This window comes from Trichomonas vaginalis, chromosome VI (assembly GCF_026262505.1).
Source record: "Trichomonas vaginalis G3 chromosome VI, whole genome shotgun sequence".
NCBI lineage: Eukaryota > Parabasalia > Trichomonadida > Trichomonadidae > Trichomonas > Trichomonas vaginalis.
The window spans coordinates 13,189,868-13,217,773 of record NC_067208.1 but is presented as its reverse complement, the minus strand read 5'-3'; the positions used below and the strand labels follow the sequence as shown (position 1 = coordinate 13,217,773).

The window sequence follows — 27,906 nt, the reverse complement described above, 5'->3', positions numbered from 1 at the left end:
TTAATGTAAAAATAAACGTTCTCACTTACAAAAGTATTGCAACTCCTCCCATTGCTGTGCTTCACATAACAGCTCATAATCTTCTGACTCACTTTCTTCTTCATATAGGTCAAAATCACTGTCAAAATAAATGTTAGTAAGTTTTGACAAAGCTAATGAAACACGTTTACCGTTTGTATCGTATGCTTGTATAAACTTTCCATTCTTCATTCCTTCATAAACGCTCAAACTAACTTTACCCTTTCTCCCTCGTATCTGATAGAATGTATTTTCACGAGGAACGAAGAACAAATTCTTGAACTCATGACCGTTGTAGTTTGTTATCTCAATAGTTTTCGTCATTTACATCCAAATAAAAATTTTCAGTAAACTTAAAAATAAACTTAAAAATTAATGATATCACCACCCTCACACGTATGAAAACATAGCGCAAAAATAAATTTAGGTGAAGTGGTGAAATCTCACCTCTTTTTTCACCTCTTTTTTCACCTCATGAATTCATTGCTTTATAACTCTCTTCCTTGGTTTCTTTTTAGTTGCTTTCTTCACGTCTGTCTCCAACTTGACTGTCTTTCTTCTTCGTCCGTAATGATACCAGTTACTTCCACCAGTCAATGGGTCAAATGGTCTTTCGTAAGGGTTTCCATACATTCCATAGGGACCATACGGAAGAACTGCTGGTGGAGGAAGAGTTCCATCGACTCTATTTAAATGCATTGTTTCACCTTTCATCTGGTCATTAAAGTCTTTTGCGTGTTTTGAAAACTCATCGTCCTTTCCTAAAGCATTTTCCGACTCAGTCGCAACCAAATTGGATGCTTTATTTATGAGCCCTATTTTATTTAATCTTAACTTCTTTGCAACCCAGCCTCCAATCTTCCCTTTATTTGCATCTAATGTCTTCGAAACCCTTCCTCCACTCATTTTATTTACTGCGTCATAAGCTCCAAGTGCTTTTGCTCCAAATGCTAATGCTTTTGTTCCCATTGCGCCTAAAGCTGCCCAAGCTACCATTTACACCATATTAAAATCATCTCTCTTCAATATTATCTCATAAAAGTTCTCGTTACTGGAGAAAGTCAATGAAACATAAACATTCTCACGGGCTTCGCCCTCACCGCTTTGCGGTCTATCTAACTTCTTTCTTATCTCATCTATTTCGCTTCAAAATGTCTGAACAATTGCTAACATCTTCTACAACAGTTATTTCATCATGACTGACCTTCAAGAACAAGCTCATTTAATATGCAATTAAAATCATCTCAATAATGAGTCCATCCTTTCCATCTTTAGGTAGCACAACATCTTTCATTGAAGAAGGTTCGACAAGTCTTATGTTAAACTTACTGACAAAGTTTGTTATACTATAATGCTTCGGTGGCGAATACATGTAGTTTGAAAGACATAATATAGATTCTTCAGCAAATTCACTTATACTGGATTTTTATAACAATGTTCTCACGAGACCAAATACCACCAATTGACAATCTTGTAAGCAATCCTGCTGAACCTTCTACTGTAAACATCGATGGTAACATTCCACGAAGGTCATCTATTGACATCGTTGAGTCACTGAATTTAAATATTTTCTTAAAGCAATCGTCATTATCTAACCATGCAATAGCTTTGAAGTTTTCATTCGAATATACATCTGCTTCATTAAATGTAAAACCTGACTTCTTTGCAGAGATGACTTTAAAATCTATTGAGTTTGTTTCAAAATTATATGCTATGGTAACTTCTGAAGGTAATGGATGCCCTTCCGCAGTAAGTTGTTCTCTCACTACCGTTTGAAGCTTTGTGTTAAAAACTTTCATGTCATCTCCTGTGTCTAGGTTCACATACACAGCAATGGGAAAACTATCTTGCTTCTTTGTTTCATCATTATACCTCAAAACATTAAAGTTCTTCAATAATATTGTCCTTCCTGCTGGAATACTTCGAACCTGTCTGATTTCAATAGCTTTCTCACCTCCTACATACTCTACCCAGTGTCTTGGATATTCATAAGTATACTGACTTTCTTGAATTTTGGTTGGTTTTCATCATAACGTGTTCATAGTATACTTTATACTCTTGTCAGTTAGACTCGGTGCTATGTTCTGAATATTTCTGACTTGCATTTTTAATGGAGATAAAATGAAGCATTTAATACATGACGTAGATGAAGACATGAATGAAACTACAGACAAACTTAACTCTTCTCTCATTCTTCCTTTCAGCAAAGATTATGAATTCTGTTCAAATGGTGTGTATTTCTATTGTGGAAAGATGGGTTCAGGTAAGACATTTAACCTCATTCGTCATATACTCATAACAGAGCGTTTAGGTCAAGATTCATATTATGACCAAATCATTATATCAGCAACTTCAGACTCTATGGACTCAACAGCGAAAACATTTATGTCAAAAGTTCAAGCCTCTGTCGTTAAAGTTCCAGACAGTGAACTCATTGAATTTCTTCAACGTTACGTTCGACGACGTAAGAGGAAATATTATGCCATCGTTGAATTTATACAGTCAGGAATGCAAAAGACTTCAGAAGAGATGGAAAGAATTATTGACAAACACCACTTACGTCAATACTCAGGAGTTTACGATATGAAACGACTTACAAACTACATTCTGTCAAAACTTTCAAAATACCCCTTCAAAAAGTATCCTTCAAATACTCTGCTCGTTTGCGACGACTTCGCCGGAAAAGGTTTAGTGTCAAAGCCTGACTCACCATTAGCTAACATCATTACAAAGTCAGACATTACCACTTAACTGTAGCAATACTTATGCAAACATGGCGTTTTCTTGCTTTAAACATAAAACGTCTCATAACTGACTTCGTTATCTTTCAAGGTTTCTCACGTTATGACATTGAACTCATTTGGAAACAGTCAGGTATAACATTACCTTTTGAAGAAATTTGGGAAGCATATAAGTCTCTCATCTCTCCTCGTTCATACCTTGAGATTCATATCATGACTAATACCATTAAAGTCAAAAATATTCCATGGGAACGACCAACATTGTTTTAAAGTTTAACCTTCAATTGACTGATGGTAAACAAATTCCATGCATCTCTGTCGCCATTTCTGTTAATATTTTTGCTGTCATTCATATCATCCACTTCTCCATCCGTTAGCTTTGAGGATATGCGTTAGAATAGCTGTTCTTAAATGAAGGCTTTTCACCTTTGAGAGCATAAACTCTATAACTTTCTGCATACTTTATGTTTGAACCTCCTGAGCCATCATTGACATAAATTTTTATAGGCTTCCACCCTTTGTTCATGTTCCTGCTTCTTCCCTTAGCTCTTTTGTTCAGTAGTTCTACATCTTTATACACAGCTCCTGTCTCAGTGAATTCAACAATATTTTCATTCGTTAGCTTTACATTCAAACCCTTGTCGAGTATATTGTTCATTTCATACATATAAAAGGTTTTTATTCTATATGAAATGAGAAGCAATCCATCTTAGCTGGTGCCGTTAATGTTCCAATTGAACCAACATCAAATGTTGACTCACGAACGACAAACAATATTGTCATAAGAACTATAGTTCGGAGTGTTTGAAAGAGCCAGAACCAGAGCTGAAATCCGTGAATTTAAACACAGCTTCAAACGCTAACGCTACATCAGATGTTAAGTTAGAGTATCCACCACTGGACCAAGTTCTTTCAAGAGAAGCCAACGACAACCCTTACACAAATGTTCAAACAAATCCTTCAGATAACGTAGACCATTACCTTCTTCAGTTATACCAAACAATTTTACTCAAAGACGATAAGAAGCTTTTGACAAATCTTATAAGCAAGAACCAAATAATTCTAACAAAGGAGGACCTTGAAAATGTTATATCACGAATAACAGGGAAACAATGTGTCATTGACTATCTCGACCCTGAAATCGAATGCTGTGGTCAAACGCCACCATTCATGAAAATAGGTAACATCCGCATCATTGAAATACCAGGAACTACAGGAGTTGAGTTTAAGTATAAATATTCGAACGAGTATACAAAACTTTCACAGAATATAAAGCTTTGTTTGAAATATGTTTTAGTAAATTAAAAGCAATTTGTAATAATCTATCCAAAACTTCTTCAACAGTATCGAACTCATCTTCATAATGCAAACCTAATCTTATTGACTTGGTGCAGTTTTCACTAACAATATAGCGCTTTGCGCTCGGCGCCTTGACGCCTTTTTCTGTTCTCTTGACTGACATAACTAACTCATTTGTTTCATCAAACAGCAATAACCAAAGTTCATGACCTAATACATAACATTCATACTTTATATTTTTAGCTCTGAGTTCTTTGTAAGCTGTTGCATTTAATATTTTCTAAAAAGTCAACTTCAACAGTCATTCGCACTGGTGCCTTTCAGTTCTACAGGCTCTCCTTGAAAAGTCAACAAGTCTGAATTGCATGTCTTTCAAATTATGAGGACTAATGCGAACCCATTTACCTAAATGAGTTACTATGACAGGAACGTTTGGAATGAACATTGAATTGACTGCATAACAGAAGGATTTATATTCTACTGAACCTTTACTATTAACTCCTGAAATACCTGTGACATTAGCTATTTTTGACTCAACGTATAAACAATTACCATAACATACGTATGGAACAGATTTCATCTCAATCGTTTTGTCAACACTTTTCAAAGGACATGTCATATGGTATGCTCCCAGAAGCAATTGAACTCTATGACTCATTCGTGTTATCTTAAACTCCTTCGCATAACTGAACTTCAAAACTCCTGCAATAAGTTTAACATTCATTAAGTTTTCTTCGTTCTCCTTGTTTATTGTAGTATTTATGAGCGCATTTAACACTCCAGCTAATGTTTCCATCTTATATTCTACATTATTGTGAAATCTTATTTCGTGCTTCTTTCCATCTATTTCAAGCTCCATGAAATCTGTTTCATCTGTTATAACGAATGAAGCGATAGTATTGAAGTCAACAACTCTGAAAGCAAGCGCTTCATTCTGAAGACCTAAGTTTGTTTGTAGCTTTACTGTCCCGTATTCGTTTGGGTCTGTACTTTGCAAATAGAACAACATTTTATTCTCATTAAAATATGAGTATTGCTGCATATGCGTATGAAGCTGACAGAGCTAAACGTTTATATTTTGGTCAATACTCTCTCACACTTACTGACAAATATATTGTTATTTCTGATGGAAATACCGAGAAATACATAACATGGAAGGACTATGAAAAGTTTGACCCTATTTTAACTCCATGCACTATGCCATTCATTGTAAATGGTGAAGTTGTCATGAAGAACGACACAACTGTTTATAGGTCTGTATATGAAGCGTTAGAATATATGTTGAATTATAATCCCGAAAGATTTGACCCAAGCACTACGTCATGTACAATGCCTTTTATTAAGGATGGTGAAATCGTAAGAGTTCCGAATTCAACGGTTTACACAGCTGTTCAAAACAGTTTACAAAACATTTTAGCGAATATCTTTAATTCAGAAACTACAGAAATAAAATTACCATATATAACAGATGCTAAAGAAATTAAATCAAAAACGACAACATTATTTACGTCACTTAATGATTTAATGACTTATATCATTAATATTCCTGCACCAACTACAGCATTTGATCCAAACTCGACGGTTTGCAGTGTACCTTTCATAAAGTCGCAAACGGACTCTTTGAGTCCTGAAGGTCTTTCAGACCGAAGCGACCAGGGCGAAGCCCATGACAGTTCATTAATTGTTTTAAGGGATTCAACAGTTAATGAATCATTAAAGGCGTCATTAATGAAAATCATTGATTTTAATTCATTCACGAATACATATAATTCATTCATTAATGTTTCATATGCTTCTAAAGAAGGTGAGCCAAAAACTATCGATAAAGCGGTGTATGAAATAAAAGCATCAACGACGAAATTGAATTCGTTAACTTTTGACGGTGATAGTTTCGTTAATGACATAACATCGGGGAAAACAATTTTAACGAAAGAATATTTAAAATCTCATGTTAGTGAGTTCGTTGAAATTGAAAAAGAAGGTGGAATTAAGTTCGATCCACTGAATTTCATTTCAGCTTAGCGAATGCGGGTGTTAGTTTCGCTGAATGGACAACTATACAGAGTGAAATAAATGCAATATGGACGTTTTTGGGGTCAAAAGCGGGAATGGGTGAGCTTGTAAATGCTGCAAGAACATTAGGTGAAACAGGAAATTTTGTAGATGGTTTTTAAAAGACTTGTTTCAAATGTTTTAACAAACACAAAGAAATTATTTAGATATACCATACATAACGGACGGATTTTCGAACAGGTAGCAACAAACCCTCCGGTTATGGCTGCGTTGATGATGGTTAGAGATATAAAACCACGTAACGACGGGAACGAAGAACATGAACAACAGAGCCCAACGGGCTCAGAGCCACATAGTGGCGAGGATACTGGTCGGGTTATTCAAGACATTAAAAACGTGTATCCTGAAGTTATTGATTTATTTAGAGGAGTTAATGATTCAATTTCAAAACATTCTATAACCCTCGATGAAGAGAATAAATTAACAGATTATATATTCGTCATTATTGCAGAATTAATGAAGAGAATAAATGAAAAAGGAATTGGTGATATCATTAATGTCAGCGATGTAATGATGAAAAGAAATTTTGACTCATTATTTACAAAACCGAAAACAGAATATAGTCTTTATGACGTAATTACCGAATTAATGAAAAAGATTAATGATAATAAGAGTTCTGGCGGAAGAGTTGAATTAGAAGTGAATGATGTTAATGAGAAATTAGCCGAAAAAGCAGATAAAAACCACGTTCATTATATAACTTCAGACGAACAGATTATAACGGACTACCATGGATATTTAACACGAAGTGATGAAGCGAAGACAAAAAATGTTAATGAAAGAAGATATAAATACATTCGTGCTAAAGGTTATGACATAAGCTGTACTGTACAGTATGACACAGGTAAAGCACCAGAAGCATTTAGTTATAACGATGAAATTTATGCCTCTACTTTCTCTGTTAATGGTGTATTAGTTGAACCAAGATTTATGTTAAGAGTTAAGGCAAAAATAACGTTTGAAGATGATATTAAAAGTAAAGCTGACAAAGTTGAACTTGACGCAACGAACAAAGTTTTGAAATCTCATAAACACAACATCTCCGATATAAATGAACTTCAAACTTCTTTAGACAGTAAAGCTGACAAGAACCATACACATAAATCCTTCACTACTGTTAGAGCAGACGACATAATATTGAACTTTGACCTTGGTTCAAGTGCACCATTAGAAAATCCAAGTACAAGCGTAAAAGATACTCTTAACAGTTTAGATAACAGTTGCAGGAACATTGAAAGTCATGCCAGAAACTTTGAAGCACATGAACTACCAGCAATGTTAGATAAGAAAGCAGACAAGAACCATACACATAAATCCTTCACAACTGTTGCTATAGAAAGTATTGAAGGAACGGTTGAAGAAACTGGTGGGGATGCATTATATTGTAAACCTCCTAACTTTCCACAAGGTTTAACATCGGATGACGACCATAACGACGATGAGAAACATTAGATGTAAAGATGTTTATGTCATGAAGGATGAACATAATATTAAATTCACTGCTCAAGATTTATATGACAGAAAGCAGACAAGAACCATACACATAAATCCTTCACTACTGTTAGAGCAGACGACATAATATTGAACTTTGACCTTGGTTCAAGTGCACCTTTAGAGAATCCGAGTACAAGCGTAAAAGATACTCTTAACAATTTAGATAAGAGTTGCAGGAATACCGAAGATCATGCCAGAAACTTTGAAGCATATGAACTACCAGCAATGTTAGACAAGAAAGCAGATAAAACTTATGTGGATGCAGAACTAACAAAGAAATTTTCGAAACCAGATACAATGACATTTACAACAGAAATTATAAATGGTGAACCAGCAACTCCATTTGAATTTGTTAGAGGTCTTCAACCAGATACTTTTGAATTTTTCTTGGATAATTCTATTGAACTAACATTACATTATAAAAGTGGAACAAATGCAACATTTCATCCGGGAGATACATTCCAAATGGTATTTAATGACATAAGTTCTTTAGAATATGTTTATAGAGTTATGAGCATATATGATTTAATATATCCTATAGGAGCTGTTTATACGTCTATGAATCCAATAAATCCAAACACTTTATTTGGTGGTAGATGGTATGAAATAGTTGACAGTTTTCCATTCTACACTAATACGCAGTCAATGAAGATGGGAGGTTCAAAGAAAATAGGTATTGAAAACCTTCCTTCACATATGCATAGGTTCAGTGGAAGAACATCTGTGGAAGGAAACCATTCACATTCAATAACAAAAAGAGGTTATACAAATCTTGCAGCGGGTTCGGATAGACAGGGAATGCATAGATATGATATCACAACTGACCCCAAAGATGTTAGCACAGGTATTTTCTGTGGAACTGCAGGAAATCATACACATGTTGTAGCTGGTATTACAGACCCAGCAGGTAATGGAAAAGATTATATGCCTCCTTATATAACAATGCACGCTTGGATACGAGTTGGTTAAAATCTTTAACTTTACATAAATGAGCTTGAAAGAAGTATTCGAACAACATCCATGGAGGTCATTTAAGAAGTTCAATGAAGCTGCAAAGAGTTCGGGATTTACTAACAGAGCTGAAGTGAAAAGGTTCTTTGACAAAAATGTTGTACATCAAACAAAAATAAATCCTTACGACTACTTTTTACCAATTTACTCCAACACTCCTGACGCATACCAATTTGACACTCTCATTCAAAGCAGAAAAGGAGGACATAAACCATTCCTCATCTTCATAAATGTTAACACTCGTAAAGCATATGCGTATATAATGAGAAATAAAGGAACTCATGAAGTGTTAAGAGTTTTACAAAAGTTTGTAGCAGAACATAGCCCAAGTATTTTAACATCAGACCAAGACGGTGCATACCTCAGCAACGAAATCACAGAATTTCTCATTAAGCATAACATAACTCACTACACTACTGAAGACCATAACCATAACATACTCGGTATCATTAACCGCTTCATAAGGACTCTCAGAGATTTAAATCAAGAGCGAGACTTTACCGAAGAAACAATGAAACATTTTCTCGAAGTATATAATTCCTCAACACATTCTACAACAGGACATACACCAAATTCAATGACACAACAACAAGAAGAAAAGTATATACAAAAGAAACGAAGCCAAACACAAAATATCAGAAATTCAACACAATTTACTCTCATTCCTGGTACAAAAGTTCGTGTAGTTCTTGACGACAAACCATTGACAAAGAAACGTTTAAGGTTAAGTCGAAATTATTATATCGTAGACTCTACGCAAGGTAATGGATATCTTATAAAAGCTGCTGACGACTCCATAGCATTTTACCCTCGACATAAATTAGTCGAAAGTAGTAATGGCAAACTTGCAAGCATAAGGAACTTACTTAATGCTAACAATAACTTACCAGGAACTATTAAAGCATTTATAAAGTCCTTTGTAAAACCCGGTGCTCTAACATTTAGGTCTTTGAGAGCAAGAGCATTGAAGTCAAGAGATGCAGAAACTCCAACAGAACCTACAGAAGGAACTGAAACAACAGAAACTCCAGAAGAACCACCAAAACCAACAGCTAATGAAATATTGTTCGAATATTTTCCAAGGTACTCTGTTCTCATTGCATACATTCAAGAAATACTTAAGAAAGCAGACTTGACTTTAGGAGATGATGAAAGTTCTGTATATCTTTCGTTCCAGTTTCAAATAGCAGAACTTTTGAGACAATATGCTTAATGTATGACAACATCTCTGATTTCACAAGATATGATGACGACCATGACCCCGAACATGGTGAAGAAGAAGTTTTACAAACATCCATTAAGACAGGAAAGGTTTTAACTCAAAGTCTCATTATTGACACCAAAGATGGCGAAGTGACGTTCTTCAAGAGCTGAAGAAAAATACTTCTTCGGGAGGTGGTGGTAGGCATGAACTTGAAATAAATGAGATAGAAGAGAAATTAGCCGAAAAAGCAGATAAAGAACATAAACACAATATCTCCGATATAAATGAACTTCAAGCTACATTAAATAGTAAAGCGGACAAAAATGAACTTGACGCAACGAACAAAGTTTTGAAAATCTCATAAACACAATATCTCCGATATAAATGAACTTCAAACTTCTTTAGACAATAAAGCAGACAAAAACCATGTTCATTATATAAGTTCTGATGAACAGATTATAACGGACTATCATGGATATTTAACACAGGGTGAAAAAAGTGAATACGAAAAATGTTAATGAAAGAAGATATAAATTCATTCGTGCTAAAGGTTATGACATACACTGTACTGTACAGTATGACACAGGTTATAGCACCACAATCATTTGGTTATAACGCTGAAATTTATGCTTCATACTTCTTTGTTAACGGTGTATTAGTTGAACCAAGATTTACTTTGAGAGTTAAGTCAAAAATAACTTTTGAAGATGCTATTAAAAGTAAAGCTGACAAAACAGAACTTGACGCAACGAACAAAGTTTTGAAATCTCATAAACACAATATCTCCGATATAAATGAACTTCAAGCTACATTAGACAGTAAAGCTGACAAGAACCATACACATAAATCCTTCACTACTGTTAGAGCAGACGACATAATATTGAACTTTGACCTTGGTTCAAGTGCACCATTAGAAAATCCAAGTACAAGCGTAAAAGATACTCTTAACAGTTTAGATAAGAGTTGCAGGAACATTGAAAGTCATGCCAGAAACTTTGAAGCATATGAACTACCAACAATGTTAGATAAGAAAGCAGATAAAACTTATGTGGATGCAGAACTAACAAAGAAATTTTCGAAACCAGATACAATGACATTTACAACAGAAATTATAAATGGTGAACCAGCAACTCCATTTGAATTTGTTAGAGGTCTTCAACCAGATACTTTTGAATTTTTCTTGGATAATTCTATTGAACTAACATTACATTATAAAAGTGGAACAAATGCAACATTTCATCCGGGAGATACATTCCAAATGGTATTTAATGACATAAGTTCTTTAGAATATGTTTATAGAGTTATGAGCATATATGATTTAATATATCCTATAGGAGCTGTTTATACGTCTATGAATCCAATAAATCCAAACACTTTATTTGGTGGTAGATGGTATGAAATAGTTGACAGTTTTCCATTCTACACTAATACGCAGTCAATGAAGATGGGAGGTTCAAAGAAAATAGGTATTGAAAACCTTCCTTCACATATGCATAGGTTCAGTGGAAGAACATCTGTGGAAGGAAACCATTCACATTCAATAACAAAAAGAGGTTATATAAATCTTGCAGCGGGTTCGAATAGACAGGGAATGAATAGATATGATATCTCAGATGACCCCAAAGATGTTAGCACAGGTATTTTCTGTGGAACTGCAGGAAATCATACACATGTTGTAGCTGGTATTACAGACCCAGCAGGTAATGGAAAAGATTATATGCCTCCTTATATAACAATGCACGCTTGGATACGAGTTGTTAAAATCTTTAACTTTACATAAATGAGCTTGAAAGAAGTATTCGAACAACATCCATGGAGGTCTTTTAAGAAATTCAATGAAGCTGCAAAGAGTTCGGGATTTACTAACAGAGCTGAAGTGAAAAGGTTCTTTGACAAAAATGTTGTACATCAAACAAAAATAAATCCTTACGACTACTTTTTACCAATTTACTCCAACACTCCTGACGCATACCAATTTGACACTCTCATTCAAAGCAGAAAAGGAGGACATAAACCATTCCTCATCTTCATTAATGTTAACACTCGCAAAGCTTTTGCGTATATAATGAGAAATAAAGGAACTCATGAAGTGTTAAGAGTTTTACAAAAGTTTGTAGCAGAACATAGCCCAAGTATTTTAACATCAGACCAAGACGGTGCATACCTCAGCAACGAAATCACAGAATTTCTCATTAAGCATAACATAACTCACTACACTACTGAAGACCATAACCATAACATACTCGGTATCATTAACCGCTTCATAAGGACTCTCAGAGATTTAAATCAAGAGCGAGACTTTACCGAAGAAACAATGAAACATTTCATCGAAGTTTACAATTCCTCAACACATTCTACAACAGGACATACACCAAATTCAATGACACAACAACAAGAAGAAAAGTATATACAAAAGAAACGAAGTCAAACACAAAATATCAGAAATTCAACACAATTTACTCTCATTCCTGGAACAAAAGTTCGTGTAGTTCTTGACGACAAACCGTTGACAAAGAAACGTTTAAGGTTAAGTCGAAATTATTATATCGTAGACTCTACGCAAGGTAATGGATATCTTATAAAAGCTGCTGACGACTCCATAGCATTTTACCCTCGTCATAAATTAGTCGAAAGTAGTAATGGCAAACTTGCTGAAACCATTGACGAAGCAAAGCGAGGAGTGGTTATTGAAATACTTGACTACAACATAAACGATGACACTTATAAAGTAAGATATGAAGGAGGCGTTGAAGATGTTATACCATCTAAGAACTTGAGAGAATCTAAACCAACTCATCTGGGACCATTAGAGCGGGTACTGGAAAGATAAAAACATGCCAGAAAGAATAAGAAAATTCTTCTAAACTTTTTCGTTGGATGTAAATCAGACAAAAATATATTATAGGTGAAGAGGTGAGATTTCACCTGTTTTCTCACCTGTTTTTTCACCTAAATTATATTTTTGGTCATTTACACTCATTTACGAAGAAGTCATGACAAAGCATTTACGATGAAATCTTGACAAGGCATTTACGAAGAAGTTATGACAAAGCATTTACGAAGAAGTTATGACAAAGCATTTACGAAGAAGTTATGACAAAGCATTTACGAAGAAGTTATGACAAAGTCATGAGGGTGAAAAATTAGGTGAAAAAAGAGGTGAAATCTCACCTCTTCACCTAAATTATATTTTTGGTCAAAGCTTCCACGAGAGAAAAGATTCCTCATTTGCTAAGGATTCCAAAAATGAAAAAATCGTTGATTTCGGCTGAGAAAAAACGGCAAAAACCCTTCTTCCACGGGAACAAAGAAATAAAGAAGAAATAAAGTAAATTTTTTATTTATTCCCGTGGAAGATAGAGCACTTTTATGACACTTTTTATTCACGACAAACAAGACAAATAAAGAAAATAAGAAAATACGGCGCTGTCGCGGTTCGAACCACAGACCTGACCCCTCCATAACACCACCTTAGACCACTGTGCTACGTAGCCTGTCGACATAAGATTTATAAATTGCATATTTGACGTAAATTTATTTCCATCTGGCTTCCCACTGCATAAGATATTCATACGTGTTTGTAAGACATTCATTAAACTTCTTTTCTATTGCATCTAATCTTGCGTTATTTTTTTCAATAACTTGTCTGTATTCTTCATCATCTCCAGCAGTGTTTGGGTCTTCACGTTTAAAATATTCATTGTTAACCAATTTTTTATCTACAAATTTTATTAGTGTTTGATTCACTTCGTTATGATAACGGTCATATTCTTTCAATACGTAAGTGAAGACAAATGCGTCGTACCTTCAATCTTAAAGCTTAAAGAACTTCAACACAGTTTTGAGGGTCTGTCAGTGCGTCAATGAGATAGTATTCGAAGTCAGTCAATAATCTTTTTAAAGTCATTTCATACAGGAAAATTAATGTTGTGAAGAAATAGTGTTTATCTCAAAAAAAATAAAGTTAGTTTTTATTTTATTTATTTTTTTATCCTGTATGTAAAGACAGATATGTCAACATTAGAGAACACAACAACTGCTATCGTTCATGAAGTCATAAAGAAGAATACGAATACATACAGTATATACAAACAATTGAGACTCATTCGTTCTGTCAAAGACGACATGTACCAAATGCAAAGTATTTGACGGCTTGTTTTGCTCCAGATACTAAGCTTCCTAAAGACTGGTTTAGGAACCAAAGCACCATAGAACTATTAAGTGAAGCACAGCGAGACGTACTTTTTCTGAAAACAGTGAAGAAGCGAGTAGGTAAAAAACCCAGTCGCCAAAACTCTATGAAAACCGTGAAAAATTGCCAAACGGTTTGAGAGGATATTATGTTCATAGACTTTTAGTAAATGCAGTTGCAATGTGGGCTTCACCACGTTATGCTTGGAATATTTACAAACTTCTTGACGAACTTCACAGACAAGAACGTGGAGAGATGGAAAAGAAACTTCAAGCAAAAGATGAAGTCATTGAATCCAAAGACAAAAGCATACAGAAAAGAATACCGCGTTCAGTACCAAAAGGAAAGGAAAAGAACTATAAGTATATGATTTATACTGAAGAGTTGGAGAATGAAGAAAAGATATGGTTATGTTGCATTTAGTCAGAAGAAACAACAAAAGCTTTTACGACCTTGCTAAAATATATAAATCTGACAGAAACTGGTTCTATCGTGAAAACTTACCGATTTCAATGACACCGAATGAGCAAATAAAAGAAATTGTCAAAAATACTCTTCCTCAAACACATATGACATCAAAGGTTGCACAATACTTACCTTCAAAGAAGACTTACCATTACTGAAGAAAAATAACAGAATATTTCGATAACTTCAAAGAGGAAGAATGAAGTCACGACAACATTAACGAAGAAGTCACGACAACATTAACGAAGAGAGAATGAGGTGAAAAAACAGGTGAAATCTCACCTCTTCACCAAAAATATATTTTTGGTTAAATAGCTTCAGGGTCAATTTCTTCAACCATTTCACTTCCTTCGTCAATGTCAATAGAAGCTTCTTCAACCTTTGGTAAGAACTTTTGTATAACATCTTGTTCGTTATTGTCTTCAGAGATGAAGATAATATTTCACATGTTTCACCCTTCTTATATTCTTTCTGTTCGGAAAGATTCAAGCAATACTGAAGAAGTCAATGTTGGAGTTCTTTATAACAGTATAATGAGTATCTTTGACATTCACGAAGAAACCCTTTGTTTCAAAACTACTGCTAACTCTTGTGAAGTATAACGTTTGCGGTCAATGACAATAGCTAATGGTCTGACATACTGACCGAACTTAGATTCTTTCACAAACTTCTTGTTAAAGATAACATTGACGTTTGAAGCACCATTGAACTCATTCTTGATGGCAGTAGCGAGAGCATTGTATGAAAAGAACTTGCAATCTTGCATGTGTTTCATTAAAATAAAAATATTAAATTATTTGAAAAATAACTTAAAAAAATGTAATCTAATTTTTCAAAAAATATTTTTTATCCGATAGAAAAGATGACAGAAAAATTAACTTTTTACATAGCGCCAGACCCTTCTTGCCCACATCCTTTTAAGCCACAATATATAGACATAGAACTAAATAGAGAAAGCGAAATTCCACAATATATATACATAGAACTAAATAGTGAAGGCGAAATTCTACAAACAGAAGAAAGCGAAATTCCACAAACATATAGAGACCTAGATAACGAAAATGGATATGCGCTATTCTGGTTAGATTGTCCTTATAAAATGTATGAAAAAAAGGCTTTATATGAAGAATATAGAAAATATTGTCATGAAAACGATATAAGACCAAGCTCTAGAGAAAAATTCTATGCTGGTATAAAACTCTTTTCGAAGTTCGGAATGGCAAATATATAAAGAAATAATTTTTCTAAGTTTATTTTTTCGAAAAAATATTTTTTTATTTCCTACTAAAGATGTATCGGAAGTTGTCTAAGTTAGAAACTCGGAAATAAAACAACTTCTTACAGAAGCTAATATAGATGTTGCAAAACATTACGCGACAAACAAAAAAGCACTCGCTGACTTCATTAAAGACTACAATGGTGCAATAAGTTATGATAGAATTCATGAGTTCATAAAGCCGCAACGCGGCGAGGACGAAGTCCATGCAAGAGCATTCCTTTAAATGACATTGCTATTGACTTATATCATAGACGTTCAGTACCTCATGAAGTAAGAAGAGAAATGTTTGACATAACAAATGCGAACGTTGGTCATACTCGTAAAGCTCTTTCGCATGATGTTCGTCAAGAAATGTTTGACATAACAAATGCAAACGTTGGTGAAACAAGAAGAAGAGACGACACACTGAAACAACAGAGAAGAGAGATGTTTAAAAGTGCTATAGAACAAGTTCGCAAAGCTAACGATGTCATTCGTTCCATTGACGACAAACCAAAAGAAGGTGAGAGATGGTTAAAGAAAGATGAAGAGAATAGGAAGAGAAATGTGAAGTCAGGCAATAGACTCATTGACTTTAACATCGAAGCTTTAGATGAACCAAACAGAGAATACTTACACAAACATTTCGGTAAGGTTTTCATGAGACTCTTAGAGAAAATTAAAATAAACTCGCAACAAAGATGGATGGTATGTTATAAACTTGGTGGAAAGTATGAATGTTCTACGTTAAACCTCAATAATATTGGAACATTACTACATCAGCTCTTGAAGGAGAACTTTATATCAGAGATAGAAGCAAATGCTGCAGGTATTGTTGAAATGCACTATGACTTCTTCTTGACAAACATAAAGAATCTTACTGAAATAAAGATGTATGATTTAACAGAATATGAAGGCTTAACGATGTCAGATGTAAAGAAAGGCAAACCAAAAAAGAGACCATATAGAGATGAAAGCACACTGACAAATGACCAGAAGCCATTTTGGAAGCTCTTTAAGCAAACAGGAAACCCAGCACTTATAGAAAGCTTTTGGAAAGATAATGGTGAAAAGAAGTTTTATAAGAAGAGAAGCGGTCAGTTATGGAAGTATCTTTGCACATTACCTATAAATCTTGAACGCTACCAAATCTTCAATGAACTGAACAAAAGAACTGCAACACTTATGACAGAGGACAATTGTTTCGTTTATGCTTGCATTCAGGCTGGAGTAATGAAGAAACTATTGACCACATGAGAGAAGTCATTCGTGTTAGAGACTTTCCTCAAAGTAAAGTACAAGAAATTTCTGACGCAACAGGTATAGCATTTAATGTTACCATTGGTTATTTCAATGACTCAAGACATAATGAAATAAAGAGATATATACCAAAAGAATGCGAAACTGTTAGAACTATTGACTTACTTCTTGTTGAAGACCACTACATGCTAAATGAAAGACTTCCAATGACAACATACTTCATTCGAAACTATAAGAAATTCTCAAAGCTTGTGGTGGAATGAACATTGAGAAACAGATGAAGATTTATACAAAGAGAGAAGATAAATATGTAGTTCGTTATGATAGAACCACCGTTATGGGATGTTATGAAAACATTGTGGGAGTGCAAATATTTCGAACCTATTTCTTATGGAGAACTTTTCACATATACTACTGACTTATATAAACAGAACCTTGCACCATTTAAAGATTTGACATATGCTCCAAAGTATTGTGTACAACTGAAGAAGAAAGCAGAGTCAAAAGAAGTAAATAAAGCTAAATGTAAATTCATTCCTGAGCACGTTTTCTTTGCTGACTTTGAGTGTAGTACGGATGGCTTTCATAAAGCTTTTAACATCTGTTATGACAGTGAAGATGGTTCAGTGAGTGAAAGCATATGGGGTCAGAACTGTGCAACAGAATTTTTGGAACGACTCCCTGACAAGAGTTTAATATATTTTCACAACCTCAGTTATGACATAAACTTCATCTTAAGACACATGACAGAAGTGAAAGGAACTCCCATCATTAAAGGTTCACGAACAATGCAAATAACTGGTTTATATAAAGGACGGGCAATTATTATAAAAGACTCTTACAGTGTTATAAATAAGAAGCTTAAACTATTTCCTGCTATGTTTAACTTACAAACAGGACCGAAAGAAGTATTTCCATATAACTACTACAGCAGTGTTTGTTAGCAAATGACAACAGAACTGGTGTCATTTCTGAAGCATGTAAGTTTATCCGGGATGCAGATACATTTATGAAAACATAGATTCCATCAAAGGTTGCAGAATAGATGAGAACCACTTCGACTTAGAAAAATATAGCACGTTTTACTGCAAACAAGATGTAAGAATTTTAAGAGAAGGTTTTGTAAAGTTCCGCAATGACTTATTGAAAGAGTTTGATTTAAAACGTTTATGACTACGTTAGTATTTGTTCAATTGCTAACAAATTGTTTGAGAACAGAGTATACTTCCCGAATGGAAATCTTTATGACCTCTCAAATAAACCAAGAGAATTTATTTCGAGATGCATTCAAGGTGGAAGATGTATGTTGTCAGATAACATGAAACAAAAGAGCAAAAAGAAACTCATTGCTGACTTCGACACTGTTTCATTATATCCTTCAGCTATAGCAAGACTTTATACTTTAGAAGGTATTCCAAAAGTATTGAAGGAAGAAATGTAAACACAGAGTATCTCATGAGACATTTATTCGATGATGACCAAAAGGAACCCATTGGTGAAAAGTTTATGTCTGGCTTCTTTGTTCTCATTAAGAACAGAGATTGGTATACCCAGACACTTTCATTTAATAGTTTTGCGACCCTGAACTAAATCCAGAACTTAACGTTCCAAGAAGTTCAAACACTTGCTGTCTCATGTATGTTGACCATATAACATTACAAGACCTCATAAAATATCAAGGTGTCAAATGTGAAGTGTTGCAAGGATACTATTACGATGGAAACAGAGATATGAGAATAAGAGATGAAGTAAAGAAGTTGTTGAGTTAAGGTTAAAGTATAAGAAAGAAGAAAACCCCTTACAAGAAATTATAAAACTCATTCTGAACAGCATTTATGGCAAAACTATTCTATCTCCTATTGAGTCAAAAATAACCATAGTAGATGACAAAGATGCTATAAGATATGCTATAAGAAATTACAACCATATAGTGAAGTTCGAAGGTTTGGATGGTTCAGATAAAACTATTTTCAAGCTAACGAAAAGCATTTGCAGACACTTTAACTTCTGTCCACTTGGTGTTAATATTCTGTCTATGTCAAAACGTATTATGAATGAAGTATTCTGTACTGCAGAGGACATGGGTCTTCAAATATTTTACCAGGATACCGACAGTATGCACTTATATAATGAAGACATCCCAAAGCTTGCAGCAGAGTTTAAGAAGAGATACGGTAGAGAACTTATAGGAAAGAACCTTGGTCAATTTCATAGCGACTTTGCAGAAATAACACCTGGAAAACAAAGTTTAGCTTATAAAAGTATTTTCTGTGGAAAGAAGACCTACATAGACTTACTCACGAATGATTTAAATGAAGTTGCATTTCACTGCAGAATGAAAGGCGTGAAGCAAGATGTTATTGCTTTAACCGCTAATGAAATGTTTCCTGAAGCTATACAATGCTATTACAATGAAGATAAGAACATTCACATACCTGTTGGAACATATGACAAAGACTCTGAGTTCAGTTTAATGAAACTTTACAAAGCACTTTATGATGGTCAAGAGATTGCATTCGACTTATGTAAGTCATGTCAACCTTGCTTTGCTGAAAAGTTCAACTTTTCAATAACGACTAAAACAAGCTTTATTCGTAAGTTGAAGTTCTGAGGTCATTTATTTTTGTCAGCAATGAGGTCATTTGTGATAAAAATAAGCCGCTAGCGGCATGGGCGAAGCCTATGTGGTCATTTACAATACAGCTATTGTAGAGTTTAACAATTGTGCTTCAATGTATAAACAATCTTTCCCATCTGGAGGTAAGAACACTGGGCACTTATGGTCATGAGTGGAGAACATGTCTATCCAAAACTCACGATTGAAGCCAGTTAATTTATAGTATTAGGGTTAGGAAGTGGTGAAGTTCTTGTATGACCAATGAACTCATTTTCAACTCCCTTACTTAAGTTTGAATATAATATAGCTTGCTTTCTATCCCAAATGCCAGGTGTTACAATCTTTGAAAATTCATTTTTCCTCGGAAGTATTGCATCATAATTGAAAACATTCTTGAAGTCTTCATTGGGTTCAGAGATTTGAAACCTTATACGTAATGGATTTTCTTTCTTTTTAGCGACTTCATTGAATGGTGAATATATAACAAACTGACAGTCATGAGTTCCATCTTCATTTTCATTAAATTCATAATGAAAGTCTATAAGTTGTGGCTGACTACCTTCTTCTTTCAGTTGTGCAAGAAACTCACGTAAAGGCTGTAAAGTTTGTACTTCAATATTGAACTTTTTCTCGAACATCTCATTAAATGAAATCATACATTGCAACAATGTTGTATCGTCTTTAAAGTATTTGTATATGTGAATGTTTTGGGCGCTTAAAGACTGTTCGTCATTTTCTATCTCGACTTGAAGTATAAAGTCAACCTTTCTGAAAGCACGTGTTATATACATAGATGTTATGCCAATGTACTTCTCTTCATTTATGTTCACAATCCAGTCTGTTGGAAACTTAAACGTTACTCTGTTCCCCTTTATTTTGACGTCAGGGTTTTCACTACTGAACGCAACAGATAAAGGTATTTGTCTATACATTTAGTTTGGATAAAAATAAACCATTTACTCTTTCTTTGCTTCAGCTTCCTTTGCTTTTTGTTCTTCCTTTGCTTTTGCTTCTTCTCTAGCTTTTTTCGCCAGCAAACGTGGGTTCTTCTGTCTTCCAGCAGCTAATGCAGCTAGTTGTTTTTCACTAAGTTTTCTCTTTGGTCTCTCTGGCTTTTGTTCTGGTTTTTGTTCCTTCAGTTCGGATAAAATTTGCTCACGAATTTCTTTCTTCAATGCTTCAACATCTATGACCCCTTGGGTCTTGTCCGTAGGGCTTGTCTGAGTCATTTGACTGTAGATAAAAAACTAAAAATTAAAACTTTAACCGATGTAAAATGAGCTTGTCAAAATCAGAACGAGAGTCTATTATATTAAATGACGCCAGAGGAATACAACATCCTTTCTATTACGTAAGTCAGAGTAAAGATGGTAAAATATACGTAAGAAAAAGAAAGGTTCCATTAGCGAATGCAGAAGCGACAACATTAAGGTGCATGGCAAGGGTGAAGCCACGAAGCCCATATAAAACCTTCTGTTCAAACTGAAAAGTCAATAGAACAAGAAGAAAAGAAGCAGATGTTCTTTCAATAACGAACCAAGAGCTTATTGCAAAGTTCGTGAATTTCATTGAAAAGCAAACCGAGTCAAAGAACCCTGACCCGCAGTGAAAGAAGTTGAGACAAAAGAGAATGTACAGTTCATTGAAAATGTCAAGAAACAACTTCCACCACGAATGCCAAGAAGAAGAGTGAGAATAATGAAGTAAATAGATATTTTATCTGAAGTAAATACATGCAGAAGAACAGCTAAACGAATTTACTCCAGCAGAGCATATTCATCAGATTCGCTCATATTCGATATCATAGACAATGCAGTTCAAATTGGTGACACTAATAGAAAATATTCTGACGCAAAGATTCCATCACAACCTGGAACTGCTAAAGATAACACTGGTAACATTCAATCTCTCACCTCCTGGTGAAAATATGTTGGACCTTTACAATACATTCATTACGTATAAAATGGAAGGTCAATTTATTGTAGATAAAGAAATTGGTTCAGGTTCCAATAAAACAAACCCACCAGGATTTTGGATTGGTTTCGATGACGCTTTCTATGCAGTTGCTGGATATCAAATCCTTGCAAATGGTCGTATCGTATATTCTCAAGACAACGCAAGAGAAGAAGCATATATAACTTCAAACTCACAAACTACCGAACAAATAAAGAAAGTAGATGTTTTCTCAAAGACTCGACATGAAGATGTATGGAGTCATTCGGGAACATGCAGAACAGGACAAATTGTTAGTGGTCCAATTACAGCAGGAAAATCATTTGATTTTAAGCTTCGTTTAAGAATTCCTGTTAGAAGATTCCTTCCATTAGAAGCTATAAGATTTATTCCAGCTTTTGCAGGAAACATTCAGCTTAAAGTAAAGTTCAGTAGCGACGCCTTACAATGCACATCTATATCTGTAAATGATATCATTGCTTTCAATCCAACTCTTAAAGTTGCATTTGCTTCAGATTCAATCCACCGACAAATAAATTTGTTCCATGGAATGAACCATTCACTATGATAACGAAGGCAGTAGAAGCTAGTGGAACAGTTACTATTACAACTGTAACCCAGCAACTATTTCGAACAAAGATGGATTTTAATGAATGTTTCATTCATCCAAAGTCATTCTCTTTAGACCCTAACATTTATACAGAACTTGTAGAACATTATACAAACGAGGCTTTATGTTTTCCTGTTAAAGTTATGGATTGGATTCCTATGGACGGTTCATTCTCAAAGAATACAGATAGTTCAAGTGCAACATTTACAGCAGCTTATACGCCTATTAATGTTAAAAGTATTTGGGCACTATTTAGAAAGAAAGACAACTATTATGTTAATTTTGAGAACCCTAAGTTTAAATATCTTCAGCTTTCCATGGGAGCTTATGGAAATATGCCTGCAGAACCTGAAAAATCATATGGACCTGTATTTTATGAAATGGTTGCGAACGCTTGCAATACAAACAATGATATGATAGGATTTAATGAAGATGTTATGAGGTCATTGGTGGATGATGGTAGTGTGGAACATAAATGGGATAGCTATGACAACACACATTTCTTATGTGGTTTTCCAACAGAAGTGGACTTTTGCTTCCAGCAAGGTCAAACATCTACTGCTCCAATAACATACAAATTGTCTGTTAAAGGACCTATTGAACTAGCAACTGAAAACGTACCAAAGCCACTTATTGGATTTATGAGGGATTGTTGCTTTGCCATTCAGGTGCGTGCTAATGGCATCCCCATAATAAGATTAGATGACTATAACTTAGCTACGGACGACAGTGAGGAATAAAGGATGAACGTTTTTTTTAAACTTATAAATGAGTTCTTCATCAAGCTCTCGTGAACCTTCACCATCTATGAAACAAACTTTACCAAACGATTATGGAGCACCTATTGAATATTTCTTACGAGCTGCACAATGGCAAAGAGCAGTTTCACCAAGGTTAGGTGTTCCACCAGCTCCTGTCAAAAATAGCATTTGGTCAAGTCCTTATATAAGATATGGTCTCCCACTAGGTTTGCTAGCTACAGCAGGAGCAGTTATGATGTTGAAAAGAAATAAAGCAAATGTTGTAAATAATACTGAAGTAGCTGAAGTTAAACAAACTCCAACACCTTCACAAGCAAAACCTTCAATGACTCCTGAACCTATGGAAGTACAAACTCCTGTTCAAAAGTCAACTCCTAAACCGACTCCAACATTTAAACCAGAACCTACTCCTCAAATAAATCGTAAAACTCCTGCGTTTCCTTACTGAAAAAATAACGTTATTTTTTATTTAATATTAAAATTTTTATTTGATTGAAATGACGACTAAAGTCACTGAAGCAATGAAACAAAAGTTTTTGGTAGAATACATTAAATCAGGAGCGGTTCCAGAAGGTTTTTACGTTCATACTATGAAGGATGGTAGAGTTCAGTTTAGAAAGATAAAGCAACCATTAGATAGAGAAGGTATATTAAGGAAGATTAAACTTCATGAGGACAACATTGCTGAACTTAAGAAGAAGTTAGAAGAGTTGGAGAAAGGAAGAGAGTTATAAAGCAATGAATTCAAGTGGGTGAAAAAACAGGTGAAAAAAGAGGTGAGATTTCACCACTTCACCTAAATTTATTTTTGTGCTATGTTTTCATACGTGTGAGGGTGGTGATATCATTAATTTTTAAGTTTATTTTTTATTTTATTTTTATTTTATTTGGATGTAATGACAGAACAAAAGCAACTCATACAAATCAAAACATATAACAAACATACATTTAAACATTTATTCTTCCTTCCTGAGCATAACATGTTCTTTCAAATACATCCGAGACCAGTTGACTTTTCATTGACTGTTTATAAAGATAGAAATAGTTATATCATTAAACCATACGATGACGAAGGTAAGTTATGTAAATTGTACGTTAAGAAGTTAGAGAAAGTTTATGGCTTCAAGTATGACTACAATAGGGTTAACACTGATGATGAAGATATTGAGGAAAATTTATGAGAACATTAGTGAAGTCGTTAGTGAGAACGATAGTGAGAACGTTTATTTTTACATTAGTGAGTTCGTTAGTGAAGTGAAGTGGTTGGCGGCTTTGTAAATATTTAAGGTTAAGTTAGTGTTGTCGTTTGTGTTGTAAAATACACGTTAACGGTTTTGTAAAGTGTCAAATTCACAAGTATTGGGTAAAGTGGAACGCAGTGCCGCCGTACCCAATACTTGTATACTAACTTCGTCACATTCAACTTCTGTTTTATTGTATTGAAGAATATCTTTTAATACATTATATTATGGCATTCCAAACGGGAACCGCGGTTGGTTACCATGGATTCCCGTCACCGGTCACATTTTAAAGATTTTTAAAGCCTTATAAAAATATGCTTTGTAAATCATTTTTTGTAAATCGGCAAAAATTTGGTAATTTTCTTCAACTAATAAATCTGCGAATAGCATTTATAATACAAGAACAATCTTTTAAAATGCGTTTGATTCATTTTTGTATAATTTCATATAGGCACATATATTCTTCCGGGACTTTCCGTGATTTTACCGTAAAATCATTAGTTTACACCAATTTTTCCGTATTTTGAATAGTTTACTGCACTTTTTCCGTAAAATTGAGTTACGGGAATCCGCAAAATTTCCGGACCTCATTTTTCATAGAATATAATAATAATATTTGATAAAAAGATATATTATTTATATTTTTGATTTTGAATTACGGAAAAAGTGAATTGTTAACTTGATTTTTTATATGGTTAATTTTCAAATGATATTATGAAGATCTAAATATTAAAAGTAAAAAATTGAATTACGGAAAAAGTGAGGTCAAAAGTGAAATAAATTTGCAGAACAATTTTCATTGAAATAAGACATTGAGTATCACACTTTAGTGAATCAACATCTATAAGAATGAAGTGTTTTGAAGCTGAAATAATATTGAATAGAAATTAATTTTTTCTGAAATTTTGAATGAAATTATGGGAAATAAAAAAATTACTAAATATTGTATTCATACAAATATATTATTTTAAAGGAAAAATAGATGCTGATAGAAACGATGAAAAATTTTGAAAACTTTACAATTAATTTATGTTCGTTAACCACAGAGCTTGCAATCCAAAGCTCACGTTAGACTACAAGAGTCATGAAGTCTCATACTAAGGGATATCCAACATATATTTTAATAATCTAATGTTTGTGACAAATATTCAACATAAAATTAAGTTTTCGTTTCGTTACAAGGCATTCATACTTTGGAGATATCATATTTAATGTACAGAAAAGTTAATATTAAACAATACATGCTAAAGAATTAATAAATAAGATAATAAAATAAATTTATACGTAATTACTTTCATTTAATATGCTTTATGCTGTATAATATTGATTAAGAGGCATTAAAAGGTTCCATAGTCTGCTTTTATAGGCAAGATTTTTGATAAAAATTTAAAATTTTGAAAAATGATGAGAAAAGGAAAAAAAGGTAAATGAGAGCAAGAGGAGGGAAAAAAAAGAAAAAGAAAAGAAAGGGAAGGGAAAAATAAAAGAAAGAAGGACATATAAAAATTTAGATGCGCATTCTTAATGCCGAGGCGGCTTGCCGCCGAGGCGCGATTTTTTTAGGCCTCTACGGTAACCCGGCAATGTTTTTTTAAATCTTGTACAGCCCTACATTATATGTTTCTTGTGATACTACTTCTGTTTGGATATCAATTTTAGAAATGTCGTTATCCAAAAGATATTGTGAATAAAAAGTTTGTGAAATTGCAACTGCCAATGATTTAGTAAGTGAGATTTCAACGTTATTGATTGTAAGTATAACTTTCTCAAGAGATTGATAATTATTTATCCTCTGAAGTATATGGTTATTGAGTTGAATTAAAACCATTTTTTTGTCAAAATTATTTTCTTTCTAATCCGATTAATTTCAATCTGAATAATAGTTGTTGTGAAAGCAAAAAATATGTTCAAAAAAAAAAAAAAAGGTAGTGGGGCTTCCAGGCGCGTTGCGCCCTCTAGCCCATATAGAAAAGAATTTATTTAGATTAAAATTAGAATTTTTATTCTGAAATGTTTGCTTTAATGTTTTTTACGGATGGAAATGAACTGGATATCGTCTGGGTCTTCGCTTGTTTCCTCCTCCTCTTCTTCTTCGTCCGAATTGTCTTCATCTTCACAATAACCAGATAAGAAGATGGTTATTTTGGTTTGTTCTGGTTTTTTGAGAAGCATTTTGGCTGTGCCAGTAAAAACGAACTCAAGATTTTGATAGAATTGTCTGCTTGAGTGAGTGAAATTGCATACTGTAAGTGGCATTGCAACTCGGTTTGCTTGAACAGATATTATTGAAACTTCTTCTCCATCTGGTATCCGTTCAATAATATCTAAAGCGGCTGTTGTTATAATATGCATATTGTTTTCGTAATGCAATTTTGGATATATTTCGAATGGATGTGCAGCTACACCAACTGGAGCAACAATGGAAAGATTCCAGGAGAAAGAACCGTGTTTGTTTTCATCTTCTTTCCAATTGTAAGTTAAAGGATAAGGACGAAAGTCTTTGAGTGTTTCATATAACTGTTCTCTTAAGTTTGGTTCACAGCAAATAATGAATTCGTCAATTGCTTGAAGAGATATCATAGTTGAAACATAAGGCAAATTCGACAAGAAAAAGTCAACCATTACTGTCGGGTTTTGAACTTTGTTTTGTTGTAAGACGAGTTACGGAAAGTGAGGTGAACCGAAAAAGTGACACTTATTTGGTCGGATAAATTCCCTATATATTTACTTGTCAAAAAAAATCAGACTTTTTTTGCTTTAAAAAATTTATAAGTTAATTATTGAGAACGAAGGTGAAAGGAAATGGATATCTCTTACCTTTCATTCCCTCGAGAAAGTTCAAAAACTTGGGTGCAATCAGTTCTGATTGCACCCAAGTTTTTGAACTTTGTATAAGGAATTGTTGGCTATGATGCACTGATCATGAATCAGTACATCATAGCCAACAATTCCTTCGCAAACAGCGGGAAACTTTGTCTGAATAGTTTAACATTCAGACAAAGTTTCCCGCTGTCAGAGAGGGAATGGAAGGGTAAGAGGTATATATTCATAATGTATACCTCTTACCCTTTCATTCCCTCGAGAAAGTTCAAAAACTTGGGTGCAATCAGAACTGATTGCACCCAAGTTTTTGAACTTTGTATAAGGAATTGTTGGCTATGATGCACTGATCATGAATCAGTACATCATAGCCAACAATTCCTTCGCAAACAGCGGGAAACTTTGTCTGAATAGTTTAACATTCAGACAAAGTTTCCCGCTGTCAGAGAGGGAATGGAAGGGTAAGAGGTATATATTCATAATGTATACCTCTTACCCTTTCATTCCCTCGAGAAAGTTCAAAAACTTGGGTGCAATCAGTTCTGATTGCACCCAAGTTTTTGAACTTTGTATAAGGAATTGTTGGCTATGATGCACTGATCATGAATCAGTACATCATAGCCAACAATTCCTTCGCAAACAGCGGGAAACTTTGTCTGAATAGTTTAACATTTTGGAGAACTTATACAAAGTTCAAAAACTTTGTCTGAAGAATTCTTCCATCTGTTAAAGGGACATTTTGGAGAACGGTTTCGACGTTAATACCGCTTTGAATTTGTTGATTAGCTTGATTTAACCATTCTAAATCAATTAAATCGAAGATTCTACCACTCATTGGAAAATTATAAGTTTTGAAAAAAACCGTAAATCATTATTGAATCTAAAAATA

The 27,906-nt window shown here is 34.1% G+C and overlaps 10 protein-coding genes and 2 pseudogenes across 12 annotated transcripts, besides 4 other annotated features; 7 read left to right on the top strand and 5 right to left on the bottom strand.

Moving 5' to 3' along the window:
* Positions 1–24,366: part of a mobile genetic element that runs on past the window's edge.
* TVAGG3_0857660 (uncharacterized protein) lies at positions 22–342 on the bottom strand (the record flags this gene model as incomplete). Its single annotated transcript, XM_001298498.1, has 1 exon — positions 22–342. One exon carries the CDS (start codon positions 340–342, stop codon positions 22–24), a length of 321 nt encoding a protein of 106 aa, XP_001298499.1.
* On the bottom strand, positions 603–924 carry TVAGG3_0857650 (protein of unknown function, DUF4107 family; the record flags this gene model as incomplete). Its single annotated transcript, XM_001298497.2, has 1 exon — positions 603–924. A coding segment is annotated over one exon (322 nt), but the record flags the coding sequence as incomplete, so codon positions are not given.
* Positions 5,085–5,901, top strand: TVAGG3_0857640 (organellar and viral DNA polymerase type B; the record flags this gene model as incomplete). Its single annotated transcript, XM_051249593.1, has 1 exon — positions 5,085–5,901. A coding segment is annotated over one exon (817 nt), but the record flags the coding sequence as incomplete, so codon positions are not given.
* TVAGG3_0857630 (uncharacterized protein) lies at positions 6,333–6,869 on the top strand (the record flags this gene model as incomplete). The annotated part of the gene is made up of 1 exon (XM_051249592.1): positions 6,333–6,869. A coding segment is annotated over one exon (537 nt), but the record flags the coding sequence as incomplete, so codon positions are not given.
* TVAGG3_0857620 lies at positions 7,610–8,532 on the top strand (annotated as a pseudogene). The gene has a single exon. A coding segment is annotated over exon 1 (923 nt).
* TVAGG3_0857610 (integrase core domain containing protein family) lies at positions 8,614–9,459 on the top strand (the record flags this gene model as incomplete). Its single annotated transcript, XM_051249591.1, has 1 exon — positions 8,614–9,459. A coding segment is annotated over one exon (846 nt), but the record flags the coding sequence as incomplete, so codon positions are not given.
* Positions 11,621–12,704, top strand: TVAGG3_0857600 (annotated as a pseudogene). Its single transcript has one exon. A coding segment is annotated over exon 1 (1,084 nt).
* On the bottom strand, positions 20,589–20,861 carry TVAGG3_0857590 (uncharacterized protein; the record flags this gene model as incomplete). Its single annotated transcript, XM_051249590.1, has 1 exon — positions 20,589–20,861. One exon carries the CDS (start codon positions 20,859–20,861, stop codon positions 20,589–20,591), a length of 273 nt encoding a protein of 90 aa, XP_051085065.1.
* Positions 22,339–22,935, top strand: TVAGG3_0857580 (uncharacterized protein; the record flags this gene model as incomplete). The annotated part of the gene is made up of 1 exon (XM_051249589.1): positions 22,339–22,935. One exon carries the CDS (start codon positions 22,339–22,341, stop codon positions 22,933–22,935), a length of 597 nt encoding a protein of 198 aa, XP_051085064.1.
* TVAGG3_0857570 (repellent protein 1 family) lies at positions 22,964–23,404 on the top strand (the record flags this gene model as incomplete). The annotated part of the gene is made up of 1 exon (XM_051249588.1): positions 22,964–23,404. The coding sequence occupies one exon, from the start codon at positions 22,964–22,966 to the stop codon at positions 23,402–23,404; it is 441 nt and encodes a 146-aa protein (XP_051085063.1).
* Positions 24,367–25,615: 1,249 nt separating the features above from the next.
* Positions 25,616–25,808: a mobile genetic element.
* A 408-nt stretch (positions 25,809–26,216) lies between these two features.
* On the bottom strand, positions 26,217–26,819 carry TVAGG3_0857540 (uncharacterized protein; the record flags this gene model as incomplete). Its single annotated transcript, XM_051249587.1, has 1 exon — positions 26,217–26,819. One exon carries the CDS (start codon positions 26,817–26,819, stop codon positions 26,217–26,219), a length of 603 nt encoding a protein of 200 aa, XP_051085062.1.
* Positions 26,217–26,819: a mobile genetic element.
* A 179-nt stretch (positions 26,820–26,998) lies between these two features.
* Positions 26,999–27,690: a mobile genetic element.
* Positions 27,691–27,699: 9 nt separating this feature from the next.
* On the bottom strand, positions 27,700–27,852 carry TVAGG3_0857510 (uncharacterized protein; the record flags this gene model as incomplete). The annotated part of the gene is made up of 1 exon (XM_001290656.1): positions 27,700–27,852. One exon carries the CDS (start codon positions 27,850–27,852, stop codon positions 27,700–27,702), a length of 153 nt encoding a protein of 50 aa, XP_001290657.1.
* Positions 27,853–27,906: the final 54 nt, after the last annotated feature.